Source organism: Crotalus tigris, unplaced genomic scaffold, assembly GCF_016545835.1.
Source record: "Crotalus tigris isolate CLP2741 ecotype Arizona unplaced genomic scaffold, ASM1654583v1 scf7180000024506.7606697, whole genome shotgun sequence".
Classification (NCBI taxonomy): domain Eukaryota; kingdom Metazoa; phylum Chordata; class Lepidosauria; order Squamata; family Viperidae; genus Crotalus; species Crotalus tigris.
Genome location: NW_024100678.1, coordinates 3,261,856 through 3,276,214, shown reverse-complemented (window position 1 = coordinate 3,276,214; position 14,359 = coordinate 3,261,856). Strand labels below are relative to the sequence as shown.

General features: G+C 33.6%; 1 protein-coding gene across 2 annotated transcripts in view; it reads left to right on the top strand.

The window, feature by feature from the left end:
* LOC120303772 (chloride channel protein C-like) overlaps positions 1-14,359 on the top strand; it is an 80,464-nt gene that overhangs the window by 45,757 nt on the left and 20,348 nt on the right. For both annotated transcript variants that reach the window (XM_039333542.1, XM_039333541.1), the window contains exons 12-13: positions 4,056-4,222; positions 14,176-14,355. In XM_039333542.1, coding sequence (XP_039189476.1) covers positions 4,056-4,222; positions 14,176-14,355 — 347 coding nt within the window. The remainder of the gene's footprint in view (positions 1-4,055; positions 4,223-14,175; positions 14,356-14,359) is intronic.

Genomic DNA, 14,359 nt, shown 5'->3' with positions numbered 1-14,359 from the left:
GGAATAGATTTTTGAATTCCTTTTTCTCTTAAACGTTTCTCTTATTTTATAATACTTTTAATTATGATATTTCCATCTTCCTTTAATCTAATTTGCCTCTATTGGGTCTCTTTCAGGATTACTTCAAGTAATTCTACTGTGGCTATATGAATATTTCTCTGATCTTAAAAACAGTTCTTATTTTTCTTTTCTTGTTATTATCCTTTATTTGTTGATATTCTTGACTGAGGTATTGTTTATTGACCTTTATTTATTTGGTTTAGCTGTGCTTTGTTTATTGCTTCAATTAGCTTAATTTTGGAATTCTATATTGCCTAATTCTTTTGTCTTCTGTTTTTCTTCGGTTATCACAACTTGTTCTGAAAGCCATTTGGATTCACTTCAAAATTTTGATAATATTATTCTTGCTTCAGCTTTCATAACAGTATACCTTAACTCTTCCCATAGCATCTCATGTTCTTACACATTAGGTAAATATGCTTAATTTCTTCCTTATATTTATCCTATATCGTGACTGATATTATTCCACTCATCCTGCTCTTTTCATTAATTCTCCAAACTTAACTTGCATATTTAATATCATGTATTGTTTGTTCTGTAGTTTGTATTTTTGTCTGATAGGATTGCATTTACTTATCTTCTGTTGTCTATTATTTATTTGATTTGATTCCAGGGTTTGCATCTGCTGGTATCTCTTTGTAGAAGCGGAGTCTATTTTGCTTGAAGCAGGCTTTGGCAAATAAATAAATAATCTTGTCAGAAATCCCCATAAGCCTTTCTCTTTCCTTATTTCATTACTCAGTCCAAATGTTCCAGTGATTCCAGAATCTCAATTTTCCAACTTTTGCTATCCAGTTACTGATTAATAGTACTCTGTCTTTTCTTGATTGAGCACATCTTATAATTTGTCACAAAATTCCTCAATGTCTTTGTCTACTGCTTATAAGTATGCTTGTATAAAACTGATGTTCATTGGTTATCCATTAATTCTAAATGATATGATCTTCTTGTATGTTGGGTTATAGCCGGTGCATAATTTAAACATAATTGCCAATCGATTTCTCTATTCCTCTATTTCTATTATCAGGTAATCACATACTGGGTCTGTTCTCATTCATTTAAATTCATTTATTTCTCAAACAACCAATTTAATAAGAATCATTTCAATTATGAGAATTTCAAGTTTAATTTGATTCATATTTTTCACATTCCATTTTTTATATCTAGGTGAAACTCTTCTTCCTTCTTCTTTCAGTACTGTTGAAACCAGATTTCCTTGCTACCTTTATTTTCCTATGCTACGCTCTCCACATTTGCTTATGGAAGCTTCACTTTCTTCCCCACAGGAGTGCCTTCCAATTTTGATGTCTTTTTATTTGGCATCCAGACTGATTTAAACATTTCACCTATATTTATGCGGGCTTTTTGGCAACAACACAGAAGTTGATTGTCATGGTTTTCTTCTGGATATAATTTTGAACTTACTACTTCTGGGTGGATTAGATTTTTCTATACCTGCAGAACTTCACCTGCCCTCATGCTCTGGATTTCTTAGTTTTCCCCCACCTTTGATATAAACAAGGATGATCTTATCAGGAGTTCTGAGTGGCATTGCTCTAGGCAGTGTTCTCAATTTTTGCCACTTGAACAGGGGTAGACTTTAATTCCCAGAATTCCTTAGCCAGCACAGCTGACTGGGGAATTCTGGGCATTGAAATCCACTCCTCTTGAAGTGGCTAAGGTTGAGAAACACTAGTCTAGGGTTTTGGAGGATTCTAAGTTCCTGAAGTAGTAATTCAACAAGAGAGAGTTTAATAATAGGGAAGTCATTTTCTAGAGGTAAAAATCTTGATTTATATTTTTCACCTGGCACAATTTTCAACTTCCATAGATATTCCAGATGGATGCATATTATTATACAGTCAACCAATGGCAAAATCTAATTCAGACAGTGAATTAATATATAAACAGTGTATAAACTTTCCACTGGTATTGTTACTGTGGTAAAGTACAAAAGAGTTTACTCTTTTACGTAGAATAAAATCTAGGATTGACAGAAGCAGGATATCAATACTCGTGTGGGTACAACAGTAGTACAGCTGGTGTCATAAATATTTGCACTCTATAGCAAGATCGCATAGCAGTGATAAAAGTTTGATATTTAAGAGTAAACTGTCACAGTTTATGATGTCATGGCTGGATCACAATCCTGTTAGCATTTCCTCCTGGGAAAGAAAAAGCAAAAGTGTCCATCTGCTGCAAAAAAGCAAAGCAAAACATCTGTTGGTGACATTAAGTGCTTTTCTGGCTGTGTTCAACACAAAGCAGCACAATGGAACTGTTTGGTTTTCGTGAGCAAGAAAACAAAAAGGTATAATGTCATGGGAAAGTATAAATACCTAAAAAACTAATTTGATATAATATATTTCCAGAATCATGGGTTTGCTAATTATGTTTACCCTTCAATATTAAGGAAACATAGATTAAAATCAAACATGGGTTTTATTGATTTCTTAATCAGATTATTACCTCATCCAAAGTTATAATTATACTTTACACTTATAATATAGTAAGTACATTTGAAGTTTAGGAAAAAGAAGGTACTTTAAAATTTTAATATGGTGCAGAAAAAAATGTTTGCTTTTCTTCCTAGCACATATTTTGTCTGTCAAAGTCCAAAGTAACAGCTCCCCAATAGAATAAGTGGGGATGTAGCAGTGCTCACCATTATGGGAGCAATCTTCTCCTAAGCCCCAAAAGAAACAACATATTCAGTTATTGAGTGAAGAATATCCAGAGGAATATATATTTATTTTATTATTTGCTCTTAACTGAGAATATATTCCAAATAATGAAAAATCAACTGGCACAGAAATGCATCTCAACAGTTGAGGAAATACATCAAACATATGTGGGAAATAAATGGTTTTGGAACAATTTTTCAGACCAGCTCTTTCTTTGATAAATCAGGGTTTGTTCAGTCAATTTAGCTTTTATATATTATGTTTTGGTAAAGGAAATAAAATCTCTGTTTGTTCAGGCAGGAATAGAATCTCTGCAGCAATCTTGGTCACACTCAAGCCCCTAATGCTGTCCGCAGGCTTGCTGGCTACTTCCCCTTGCCTCATTTCTGCTTATCAGAGGGCAGGAAGAGCAAAACACCTTTCCAGTGGTGGGATTTAAATATGTGAATAACCGGTTCTCTGTGTGGATGCTGCTTCTGGAAGTCCATTCTGAGCCTGGGCATCAAAAAAATAGCTATTGGTTCTGCCGAACTGGTGTGAACTGGCACCCTCTCCAGAGCCTCCACTACTAATATGCTCCCAAATGTTGCTTCAAATAGTTTCTTCAAACTTTGCTGGACAGATTCATTTCCTGTCCAGAAAGAGTGTTTGTATTTTAAAAAGATGGCATGCATGGAAGGGGGAGAGAAGAAGCACTAGGGCATAATTTTAAGACAATGGGAATCCCAATTAAGCACTTGAAACCTGAGACTAAGATCGGGAAGATGCATATAATATTATGATAGGCCCTGAGAGAAGGGATAATTAGATTATTCTATTGGCCCTGCAGATTTGGTTGAAATCCCTCCAGTAGTTGTTATTTAGTGCAAATAAATTAACCTTTCATTTCCAAAAGGAACTTGACTGACTAAGATTGCAGTACAGGAAGAACAGTTTACAAGTAGAAACAAGTCACTAGAGACACTATCTAGAGTGGCTGCTGGAGTTGAACTATTAAGTGATTTCTTCCAACTTTGCCAGCCATGCTCATTGTAGAGTACATGCTTTGCAAGTGAAAGGTTAAAGGTATGATTTGCAGGCTTCTCTATAAATAAAACAATATTTTGTCAGATAGAGAAATTACTAGAAAAGAAATCTGGTGTAAAATATTACTATGTGCCATACTCTACCTCCAGATGACATAGTTTAGTTATTTAATGGTAGTAATTATTTAAAGACCACATTGTAATTATAACTCATTTTAAAGACTATTGATATCATTGATACATTTATTTTCTAGTAATATATTCTTTCTTTTCCCTCCACATTTAGGTAGAGATCACAAATGATGTACAATCCTTGTTACTCATCATGCTGGCTGTCATGCTAGCAAAAATGGTTGGTGACTGGTTTAACATGTCTTTGTACAGTTCTTTACTGAAATTAAAAAGCATACCATATCTAGATGTTGAACCATTTGCCTACGAGAATAAAAATGGGTGAGTGTTTTTTTTCTTTTTATGAGCTTTAAATGAATTCTGGGAATGGGGTGGATCAAATGACTGTACAATGGGTGGTATTCCTTACTTAGTCATGTCTACAGGATTAGACATCAGATCACATTTTGTGTGACTTCTGATTGAAATTTGTCATAGAGCTGAAACATTGAATTTAAATTTTGATAGTGTCAGGAATATTTTGGGATATATGTGTGCAATGTTGTATATAATTACTGTCAATAACACTGGGTGGGTTGAAACATGAAAAGGAGATGCAGAAAAAAATAGGCCATTGGAGACTCAACAATGAATGAGAACAGTAAGTATTTAACAAGCATCTGTATGGAAAAACTATATATTTCAAATAAGTGTTAAGAGCTCTTTTTGTACATACATATGGAAGTGGAAAATGACATCATTAATTTTATTATTTATAATTAAAAATGGAAAGAATTCATGAAGGATACGAGATAGATGAAATGTTCAGAATGTGGAACTGACCATTATTTGTTAGCGTTGAAGTGTATTTTCTTGGAAAAAATAGACTATAGAAAGATTTTAAAACAGTAATCTTTCCTACATTCAATGTTTCTCGTATTCACTGATTTGATTATTTCTTGTATCCAATCACTCACACTCAGCCTGATTACCCAAAGAAACATGGAAAGGCATGGGTCAAGTCAGTAAGTGACAGAATTCATATTGCAGAGAACCCTATGTGTGTCATTAGGTATTACAGTTTCAAAATAATCCTATTAATAAGATGTAAACTAAGTGTCAAAACATTGCAAAGCTTGAAATATCCATTTGGAATTTGATCTCACTATTATTTATTTAGTGTATGGCGTATCATACAAGGACTAGCACTAGATATTTCACCTAGATTAGTAAAACATGATAAAATATAAATGTTAAAAAGATCTATGTTCAAATACCAATATCTAGGCCATCTAGCCATTGAAGCTCAACATTGTTTATATGAAAAAAATCAGATACTGGACCTATATTTGCCTTCAGCTTACAACCTGTTGCAATGTGATCTATAGTTTGATGTGGGACCCGGCAGTCACACTGAGGGGAGATTAGTCCAGGTAATTTCCAGGTGTCAAGAGTGACCTGAAAGCTCTCTCTCTCTCTCTCTCTCTCTCTCTCTCTCTCTCTCTCTCTCTCTCTCTCTCTCTCTCTCTCTCTCTCTCTCTCTCTCACACACACACACACACACACCTTTGAAATGGGGCAATTTTCTTCTGATTTGCCTTATGGTACCATCCAACATCTGCACGGCCAATGTAATTGCAAATAGACCTGGCATCAATTATTAAGCCCCTTAAAGCAAAGTAATCCAGCAATTTAGCCATCTGACCCTTAGGATGGTACCTTGGGGTGGGTCAGAAATCAAGATCTCTATGATATTGGAAGTATTTCTCCTCCTGTGATGGCCCATCTAACGTTCTTTGCCATGGCCTCAAAGATATAACTACCTATGCCCACATCTTGCTGAGGCTACCTAATACCTCCATGCTCATATAACCAAATGGGCATCTCCAATCCAGCCAGAATGCACCTAGGACCTGCTGTTGTAAATATCTTTCACTGGCCTCTCCTCAGTGAATGGTACAATAGTACCATTCACTCACACATACAATATTAAGAATTATTCCTACAACGTAATATTGCAAGCCATCTATCCCTATTTTTCAAATCTAGATGCAATAGCTTTCTCTTCCACTACAGTCAGGGGCAACCTGGCTGCTATTCCATCTTCCACTGGAGACATTTCTAGGTAAGCCTGTGGCAAAAGATTAGGGCCAAAATGATACACTGGGGGGAAAAGGGGGAACATGTCCCCAATCTCACTCTTAGAGCCCAATTTCACTACAAAATCATAGACCTTTTCTTATCTTCCATCAGTGGCAATCTGGTCTACCAGCCAGCAAGCTGTTCAAGCTCAACTTATTCAGTAGGTCTATTGCCTGCCTCAGTTTAAGATCATTCACTCATCCTATGTTCAGGTCCTTTGTATCAAATTCCAATGGGTTGCAGCTCTCAATTAGAAGGCTATAACTGAGTGCCAAGACTTTATTGGCCGAGACTTCTTGAATAGTAACCTGCCCCTCTATTCCCATGTTTTTGTAATCACATATCCACAATGAATGCAGTGTTATAACTAAAATAACAAATGACCTAGAATGTAATGAATGGATGGCGCTGTAACTTTTTTTGAAGAGGAATGGGAACATATATTTACTCCTATTTCTCTCCTCTTTTGTGGAATAGATATACGTTGAATTGCTCTCTCTTTGTAGTCTGATGAGAAAATGGTCTATTTTCAGCCAAGTTTGACTGACTCGCCAGATTGAAAGTCTCAAATTTCCATTAATAAACAATGAACAAGAAAGACTGCCTTTCTAATTGCATAGTGTAGTTTTTTTTTTACTTTTGTGTGCAAATATTTATTTCTGATAACATGAGCTTTTATGTTTTAAATTTTGGCTGATTGAGATGAACATAAGTAAAAAGAGTGCTCTGTGACTTCTAGTTATGTTGCATTTCTAGTTATAAACTAGCAGGCTGGAATGCTCAGAGTTGCTAGGTGTCAGGAAGTGCTTTTTAATGAGGGAAAGAGTTTTTGAACACATCCACAACTTGGCAAATCTTCTTGCTTTTATAAACCCCTGTACACTTCAAGAGAAAATATTTTACATCTAGCACTTTAATGTAATAAGGTCAGTTAAAGACTTGAGTAAGTCTGATGCTTATTCTGTTCTAGTTTAACATTACTTCTGTCAAAGCTTTCACTGAAGATTTCTCCCTGTCATACCACATAAAGCTGATGAGTTGATAAAGCTGAAGCCAAGAATTCTGAGCATGCTGTAGCCATTGCACATTGTTTTAAATAAAAACAGGATGCCATTATATTGAATAGTTGATTTTTATTGCATGCTTGAACTTTTCAAATTTCCTCTTCTACAATGCTAATAATGGACTTTGAAAATTGGAATGGATATATATTTTTAATGGATGGAAAATGTATAGAAAAAATATTTTGAAAAATTTTAGGTGAAAATCTGTCACCTTGAAGTTCAATGCAAATTATATCTGAAATAATTCCAATTTTTTCTAAGTTGACATGCATATTTTTTTCAGTGAGTTTGAGAGAAGTGACCTTATATGTCATCTAGTCCAATCCCTTGCCCAAGTAGGAAACTCTAGTCTACACCATTTCTGACAGATTGCAGTCCAGTCTCTTCTTGAAAGCTTCCAATGATGAAACTCCCACAACATCTGAAGGCAAACTGTTCCATTGGTTGATTGTTCTCTTAGAAAATTTATCCTTATTTCTAGGTTAAATCTCTCCTTGATCAGTTTGCATCCGTTATTCCTTGTCTGGTCTTTAGGTGCTTTGGAAAATAAGTTGATCCCCTCCTTTCTGTGACAGACCTTCAGATATTAGAAGACTGCTATCATGTTTCTTCTGGTCCTTCTCTTCACTAGATTAGCCATGCCTAGTTCCTGTAACTGTTCCTCATATGTTTTAGCCCCCAGTCCCCTAATCATCATCGTTGCTCTTTTCTGCATTTTTTCTAGAGTCTCAACATCTTTTTTTATGGTGTGGAGACCAAAATTGGTTGTAGTATTCTACATGTGGTCTTACTAAGACTTTATAGAGTGGTATTAGTACCTCATGTGATCTTGATTGAATCCCTCTGTTAATGCAACATAGGATTGCATTGACTTTTTTGGCTGCTGCTGTACACTGTTGGCTCATATTTAATTGATTGTTCACTAAGACTAGTGGACTGTTGGCTATTCCTGCTACCTTAGTATCATCTGGAAATTTGATAAGTTCCACTTTTATTCCCTCATCTAAGTTGTTTATTAAGATGTTGAAGAGTACTGGGCCTAGGACAGAACCTTGTGGTACCCCACTGCTTACTTCCTCCATGTAGACGTAGTACCATTAAGGACTACTCATTAAGTACGGTTTGTCAGCTAGTTAAAAATCTATCTGATGGTGATGCTGTCTATCCCTCTTTTTTTTTTTTTTTTTTTTTAGCTTTCCAAGAAATAGATTGTGGTCTATTTTGTTGAATGTTTTGCTGAAGTCTAAGTATACTATGTCCACAGCATTTCACTAGTATATTAATTTAGTTACTTGGTCAAAGAATGAGGTTGTACATTTTGGCAATCTAATGAGATAAAATAACAAATAAGACAAGAAGAAATGGCTGTTGGAATACCCATATTTTAGTTGTGATATAGTCAAACAATCATATTGCTCTCTTTTAAATTTTGGGGATTCTAATATGATGATGAATTGCCCTATGATTCTTACTGAAGAGCAGAGCACAAGCTAACAACCTTTTTTTAATTCCACATCTTACTTGTTTCTTAAAGTTATTAGTAGCTAGATTCTCCAGATATGAGAGAACATTTTACAATATATTTTAGAAGCATACTTAGTATCAGTAGCATAATGGCAATTTTATCTACTTTTCCATCATGAAATATATCAGGAGCATGTAGCAGTATACATGCATATGTATGTATAACTGAAATGAATGATAAAAGAAACTGCATAAAGATTAGCATCACTATTTCATATTATACTTTAGATTGGTTATGATACAACCTGTTTAACTAATTAATTCATTCATTAATTTCCACTGCTCACTTGCTGAAGCTATGACTATCTTTGATTTGGGATCTACCTAGCTATGCCATGCTTCACATAATACATTAAACCCTGTATCCTCTTTTCTTCTGCTTGTGGAGTTTTATGTCTGTTTTTTATCCAATCTGATAATGTAGGACGGAGAACTTTCTTAGTACTTGAACAAAACACTAGCAAAAGCTCAGCAGATGCTGTAGCAAAAACTGCTATTCTTTATGGGTACTTGCTTTATATTAAAACACTCTCTCTTACTGACTTCTAAATTTTCTATTTCTGATAAGCTCCATGAAATAAAATCTCTTCCATGTCCACACACTTTGAGGAACAAAGTTCAAGAGACCAACATATGGAATTCATATATTTTGTTCCAGGCTTATGGTGTGCTTATGTATCCTCCATTCTTTTTGGGGCTATTATAGATAATGCGCAGAGAGCAACTGACTTCCTGCTGAGAGAGAAAAACAGAGGTTGAATAGTTTCTATATGCCAGAAGGAAGGTTCATTGATGTCAGATGCAGTAGTTTGCAGGTGGTAGACACAGTGAATCTAGTTATTGGATGGGACACTCTACTAATTAGTTATGACTGTTCCACTATCTAGTCACCAGCTGGCAGACAAAAGAAATTACTGAGGCTTTCTGCTTAAAAACAACCAGATCATCCCACTGTGGTGATGCAGAGACTGATGCAGCTGGCTTATTTTTTTAAAAATAAGATCTATATATAAATGCAAAGATCTGTTGTATTTTAGGAATAATAACAATGTGATTCCTTTTCTTCCTCTTTTCTGTCTGATCTTTAATATTAGCAATCAGAATCCTATTCTATAATGGGAAGGAGAGGTTCAGACAATACCATTTCTTTGGGACCTAAATTGTGCTGTGCACCATATTTTAAACTTGGTTTTCAACCTGCACTGAAGGCCTCCTCATTTAACCTCTGATCACCACTGTCTAGTTGCTATATTTTAATTGTTTATGAGTAATTGAGATAGCTTTTATATTTGTTATGATGATTTAACATATGTTTGATTAGGTTATGTTACATTTTTCTGGTTTATGGTTGACTATTGGAGCTTTTCTTAATTCATTATTTACAATGTCACTAGACAGGTCTGTCTTGCCCAGCTATGATTTATTCAGCCTCATTCCAAGTGAATTTATGGAAATTATACAACATTCTAGATGAATGGGATCCAGAGGAAAGGGGCATGAATGGATAGGTGAGAACTGGACAAGAGTTAATAAGCTGAAAAATTATTGGACATCCAGAAATAAATGGATATAGTAATTATTTGGTAACTATCTGCTAGAAAAAGTTCAGTTCTGAATGTCTTTTAACCACAAATTTCTTCAAATCATTGAAAAATAGAATTGCAAAAAATAAAATTTATCATACTTTAATTTAGAGAAAGGTGTATGACAAAGTGAATAGACCTAAGTTGTGGATTATTTTGTTCCAGCTTTAAGTTGAATATTGGTTGATTAATATAAGAGGAATAATAGAAGTGAAGCATGTGTGAAGATATATAGAATATTTAATGACTGGCTCAACAGTGAGCAGAAATTAGTAAATCTGTGATGTCCCTTTAATTATAAAATACAGCATATGAAGTTAATGGGTTATTGGTTTGGGATATGAATATGTGTGTACCTTTTGTGATGATGCTGTGTTGTTGGCTGAGGAGCAAAATTATTTGCAGTAAATATTGGCTAGATTGCATGATGCAATGAAAAGTATGAATCTAAATATTATTAAATCAAACATTCAATGCTTTATAAATAAATGTAAAAATAACATTCTGTTGACACTGGAGGCATATTGGCTGGGGACATGAATATTCAAACATGTTGATGTCACATGATTGGGGAGAGAAATGCTAGAAATATTACAAAAATGAAAACTGTCAGCCCCTTACTGATGAAATTCTAGCTTCAGAAAATTCTTGGAAATCAGGAAATCCTATTTTTACAGCTATAACTTAATACTGTGTATGTTATAAAGATAATGTCAAATATAATAACTGTTAATAGAATTCACTGTAGTAAAATGGCTTTCTTACTATTTAAATTGCTTTTAACAAAGAAAAATTAAAAAGGGGAAGCAGAATGGTCTTACTGGTTTTTTGCAAAATTCTTTACTAGTTTACCTTGTAAAATTCAGTACAAATGCCCATAGATGGATTCAAATAAGAAATGATTTTGTTAAGGTTCTGGTTGTATTTGTGACTTGCATTCTTCTCATAATACAACTAGAATGTTGTGTCTCATCTGTTCTACTGCTAGTTGAAAAACAACTAACTTTTAAAATCTGTGAAGGAGCTAGTGACACACATATTTAATTTCAATATGTAATATGTAATATATTTCAAATTTAAGTTCCCACCTACTTATGTAACTGAACAACCAAATCACATATCTTTTTATATAACTTGACATTGCTAGAACCCTTCCCTCATTTTGAAAGAAAAAAAACTCAGATATAAAGGGGAAATAGAGCAGACTGAGTCTTTTCTAATTTTTTTATTTACTTATTAAATGGTGCACCAAAATAAAATATAAACATTCAGCAATGTAAAAAATCAAACTGTGAATATGAAAAATAACCGTTTATATTTGTAAGTAGGGGTATTAATTACTTTTTTCCAACCAAAACTAGATGTACTGAGTAACAGCAAAAAAGTTGTAAATGATAAATTACCAATAAGATTTAGTCATGCATGCAGTTAATAATAACAGGCAAACCTACAGTGTTGTATATAATTCAGAATCCAAACATAGCTAAGCTAACCAAATGAAACTGGCAATTACCAGGAAAATAAAGCCATCCCCAAAATAAATTCATGAAATATATTTATATAAGGTTTAATAGTTACTCAGCATAATAAAAAAATAGTTTATAAGAAACTAAACCAAAATCCAATGTTGTTCTGATGAAAATCTCTAGCTAAATAACAGATAAACATTCCCACCAAGTGAAGTGGATATTTGAGTTAGAACACAAACTACAGTGAAACTTATGAATGAATAAAACTGATCCTTATGGCTATATATTCTATATATTCTATTAAGAAAAGTTATTCAGAGGAATGTTCTGGTAGGTTTATATTAGGACTACATATGTGGGCCACAAACATCTGGGTGACCATGAGATGGCAGCAAAGTGATACAGAAAAGTCTGATGTACTGCTTTGAATGCCAGGATCTTTGTACCTAGTTATGGTCATTCTAGTTTAACATATTTCATTACAGATCAAGTCTAGACAAAATATTTTTCTCTCTAAAATAAAGGGTTACCTTTGAAACAAGACATAACTTCCTTCTAGGGTCCGCAGATTTTATTTCAAATTTTATATCTTCTTAGTGTAACTCCATGAAATTTGTGAGGTGATCAGATTTTATTACTGTTAAAATAAGTAAAACCAGCATGGCACAAATGTTCTCTTGTTATTCATCATGTAAGCAGTTATTCATGGTTTCTAAGATCATCTACCATTTTCACAGGTCAAATAAGAAATGATTTTGTTAAGGTTCTGGTTGTATTTGTGACTTGCATTCTTCTCATAATACAACTAGAATGTTGTGTCTCATCTGTTCTACTGCTAGTTGAAAAACAACTAACTTTTAAAATCTGTGAAGGAGCTAGTGACACACATATTTAATTTCAATATGTAATATGTAATATATTTCAAATTTAAGTTCCCACCTACTTATGTAACTGAACAACCAAATCACATATCTTTTTATATAACTTGACATTGCTAGAACCCTTCCCTCATTTTGAAAGAAAAAAAACTCAGATATAAAGGGGAAATAGAGCAGACTGAGTCTTTTCTAATTTTTTTATTTACTTATTAAATGGTGCACCAAAATAAAATATAAACATTCAGCAATGTAAAAAATCAAACTGTGAATATGAAAAATAACCGTTTATATTTGTAAGTAGGGGTATTAATTACTTTTTTCCAACCAAAACTAGATGTACTGAGTAACAGCAAAAAAGTTGTAAATGATAAATTACCAATAAGATTTAGTCATGCATGCAGTTAATAATAACAGGCAAACCTACAGTGTTGTATATAATTCAGAATCCAAACATAGCTAAGCTAACCAAATGAAACTGGCAATTACCAGGAAAATAAAGCCATCCCCAAAATAAATTCATGAAATATATTTATATAAGGTTTAATAGTTACTCAGCATAATAAAAAAATAGTTTATAAGAAACTAAACCAAAATCCAATGTTGTTCTGATGAAAATCTCTAGCTAAATAACAGATAAACATTCCCACCAAGTGAAGTGGATATTTGAGTTAGAACACAAACTACAGTGAAACTTATGAATGAATAAAACTGATCCTTATGGCTATATATTCTATATATTCTATTAAGAAAAGTTATTCAGAGGAATGTTCTGGTAGGTTTATATTAGGACTACATATGTGGGCCACAAACATCTGGGTGACCATGAGATGGCAGCAAAGTGATACAGAAAAGTCTGATGTACTGCTTTGAATGCCAGGATCTTTGTACCTAGTTATGGTCATTCTAGTTTAACATATTTCATTACAGATCAAGTCTAGACAAAATATTTTTCTCTCTAAAATAAAGGGTTACCTTTGAAACAAGACATAACTTCCTTCTAGGGTCCGCAGATTTTATTTCAAATTTTATATCTTCTTAGTGTAACTCCATGAAATTTGTGAGGTGATCAGATTTTATTACTGTTAAAATAAGTAAAACCAGCATGGCACAAATGTTCTCTTGTTATTCATCATGTAAGCAGTTATTCATGGTTTCTAAGATCATCTACCATTTTCACAGGTCACAGACATAAGCAGGAAATTGAACTGAACAGTTAGTCTCACCCATACTAATCATTATTCTATTTTTATAAAATTCAGATTTATTTATATTTTTGTTATAGTTTTCTTCATTCCAAGAACATTTTGTTAACTGAACGTGATTTTCTAAGCATTTTGTTTTCAGTTAGGATTTTAAAACAGAAAGCTCAAAAGCTCAAATAAATTGATCAAAGATGCTTGTCATCTAGTAAAAAACCATGGCTTGCATCTGGTTGAATTTATCATGGATTTTACTCATAGGTAGGAAGGGTATGCTTAATCACTACTTATGCTTTAAACAAAATATTCATAAATAAACCTAATTTTAGCTTGAATTCACTAGCACACTATAAAACCATCATATGCTAAAATGGTATTGCATGCTTAGTTTCCAGTTTACTAAATAACTTATGCTTGTCTGCTTTGTATTTTTCAGGTTAAATCTGGAATTGTTTGCTGCCAAAGATGTCATGAAGCTTCATGTCAGAGTCTTCAACTTAAAGGAAAACATTGCTTTCTTGGCTCAGGTCCTTGCCAGCACCAGCCATTGTGGATTCCCAGTGGTTTATAAATCTAAACCAGAGCAGTCCAAGGTGTTTCTGGGAACAATTACAAGGTAA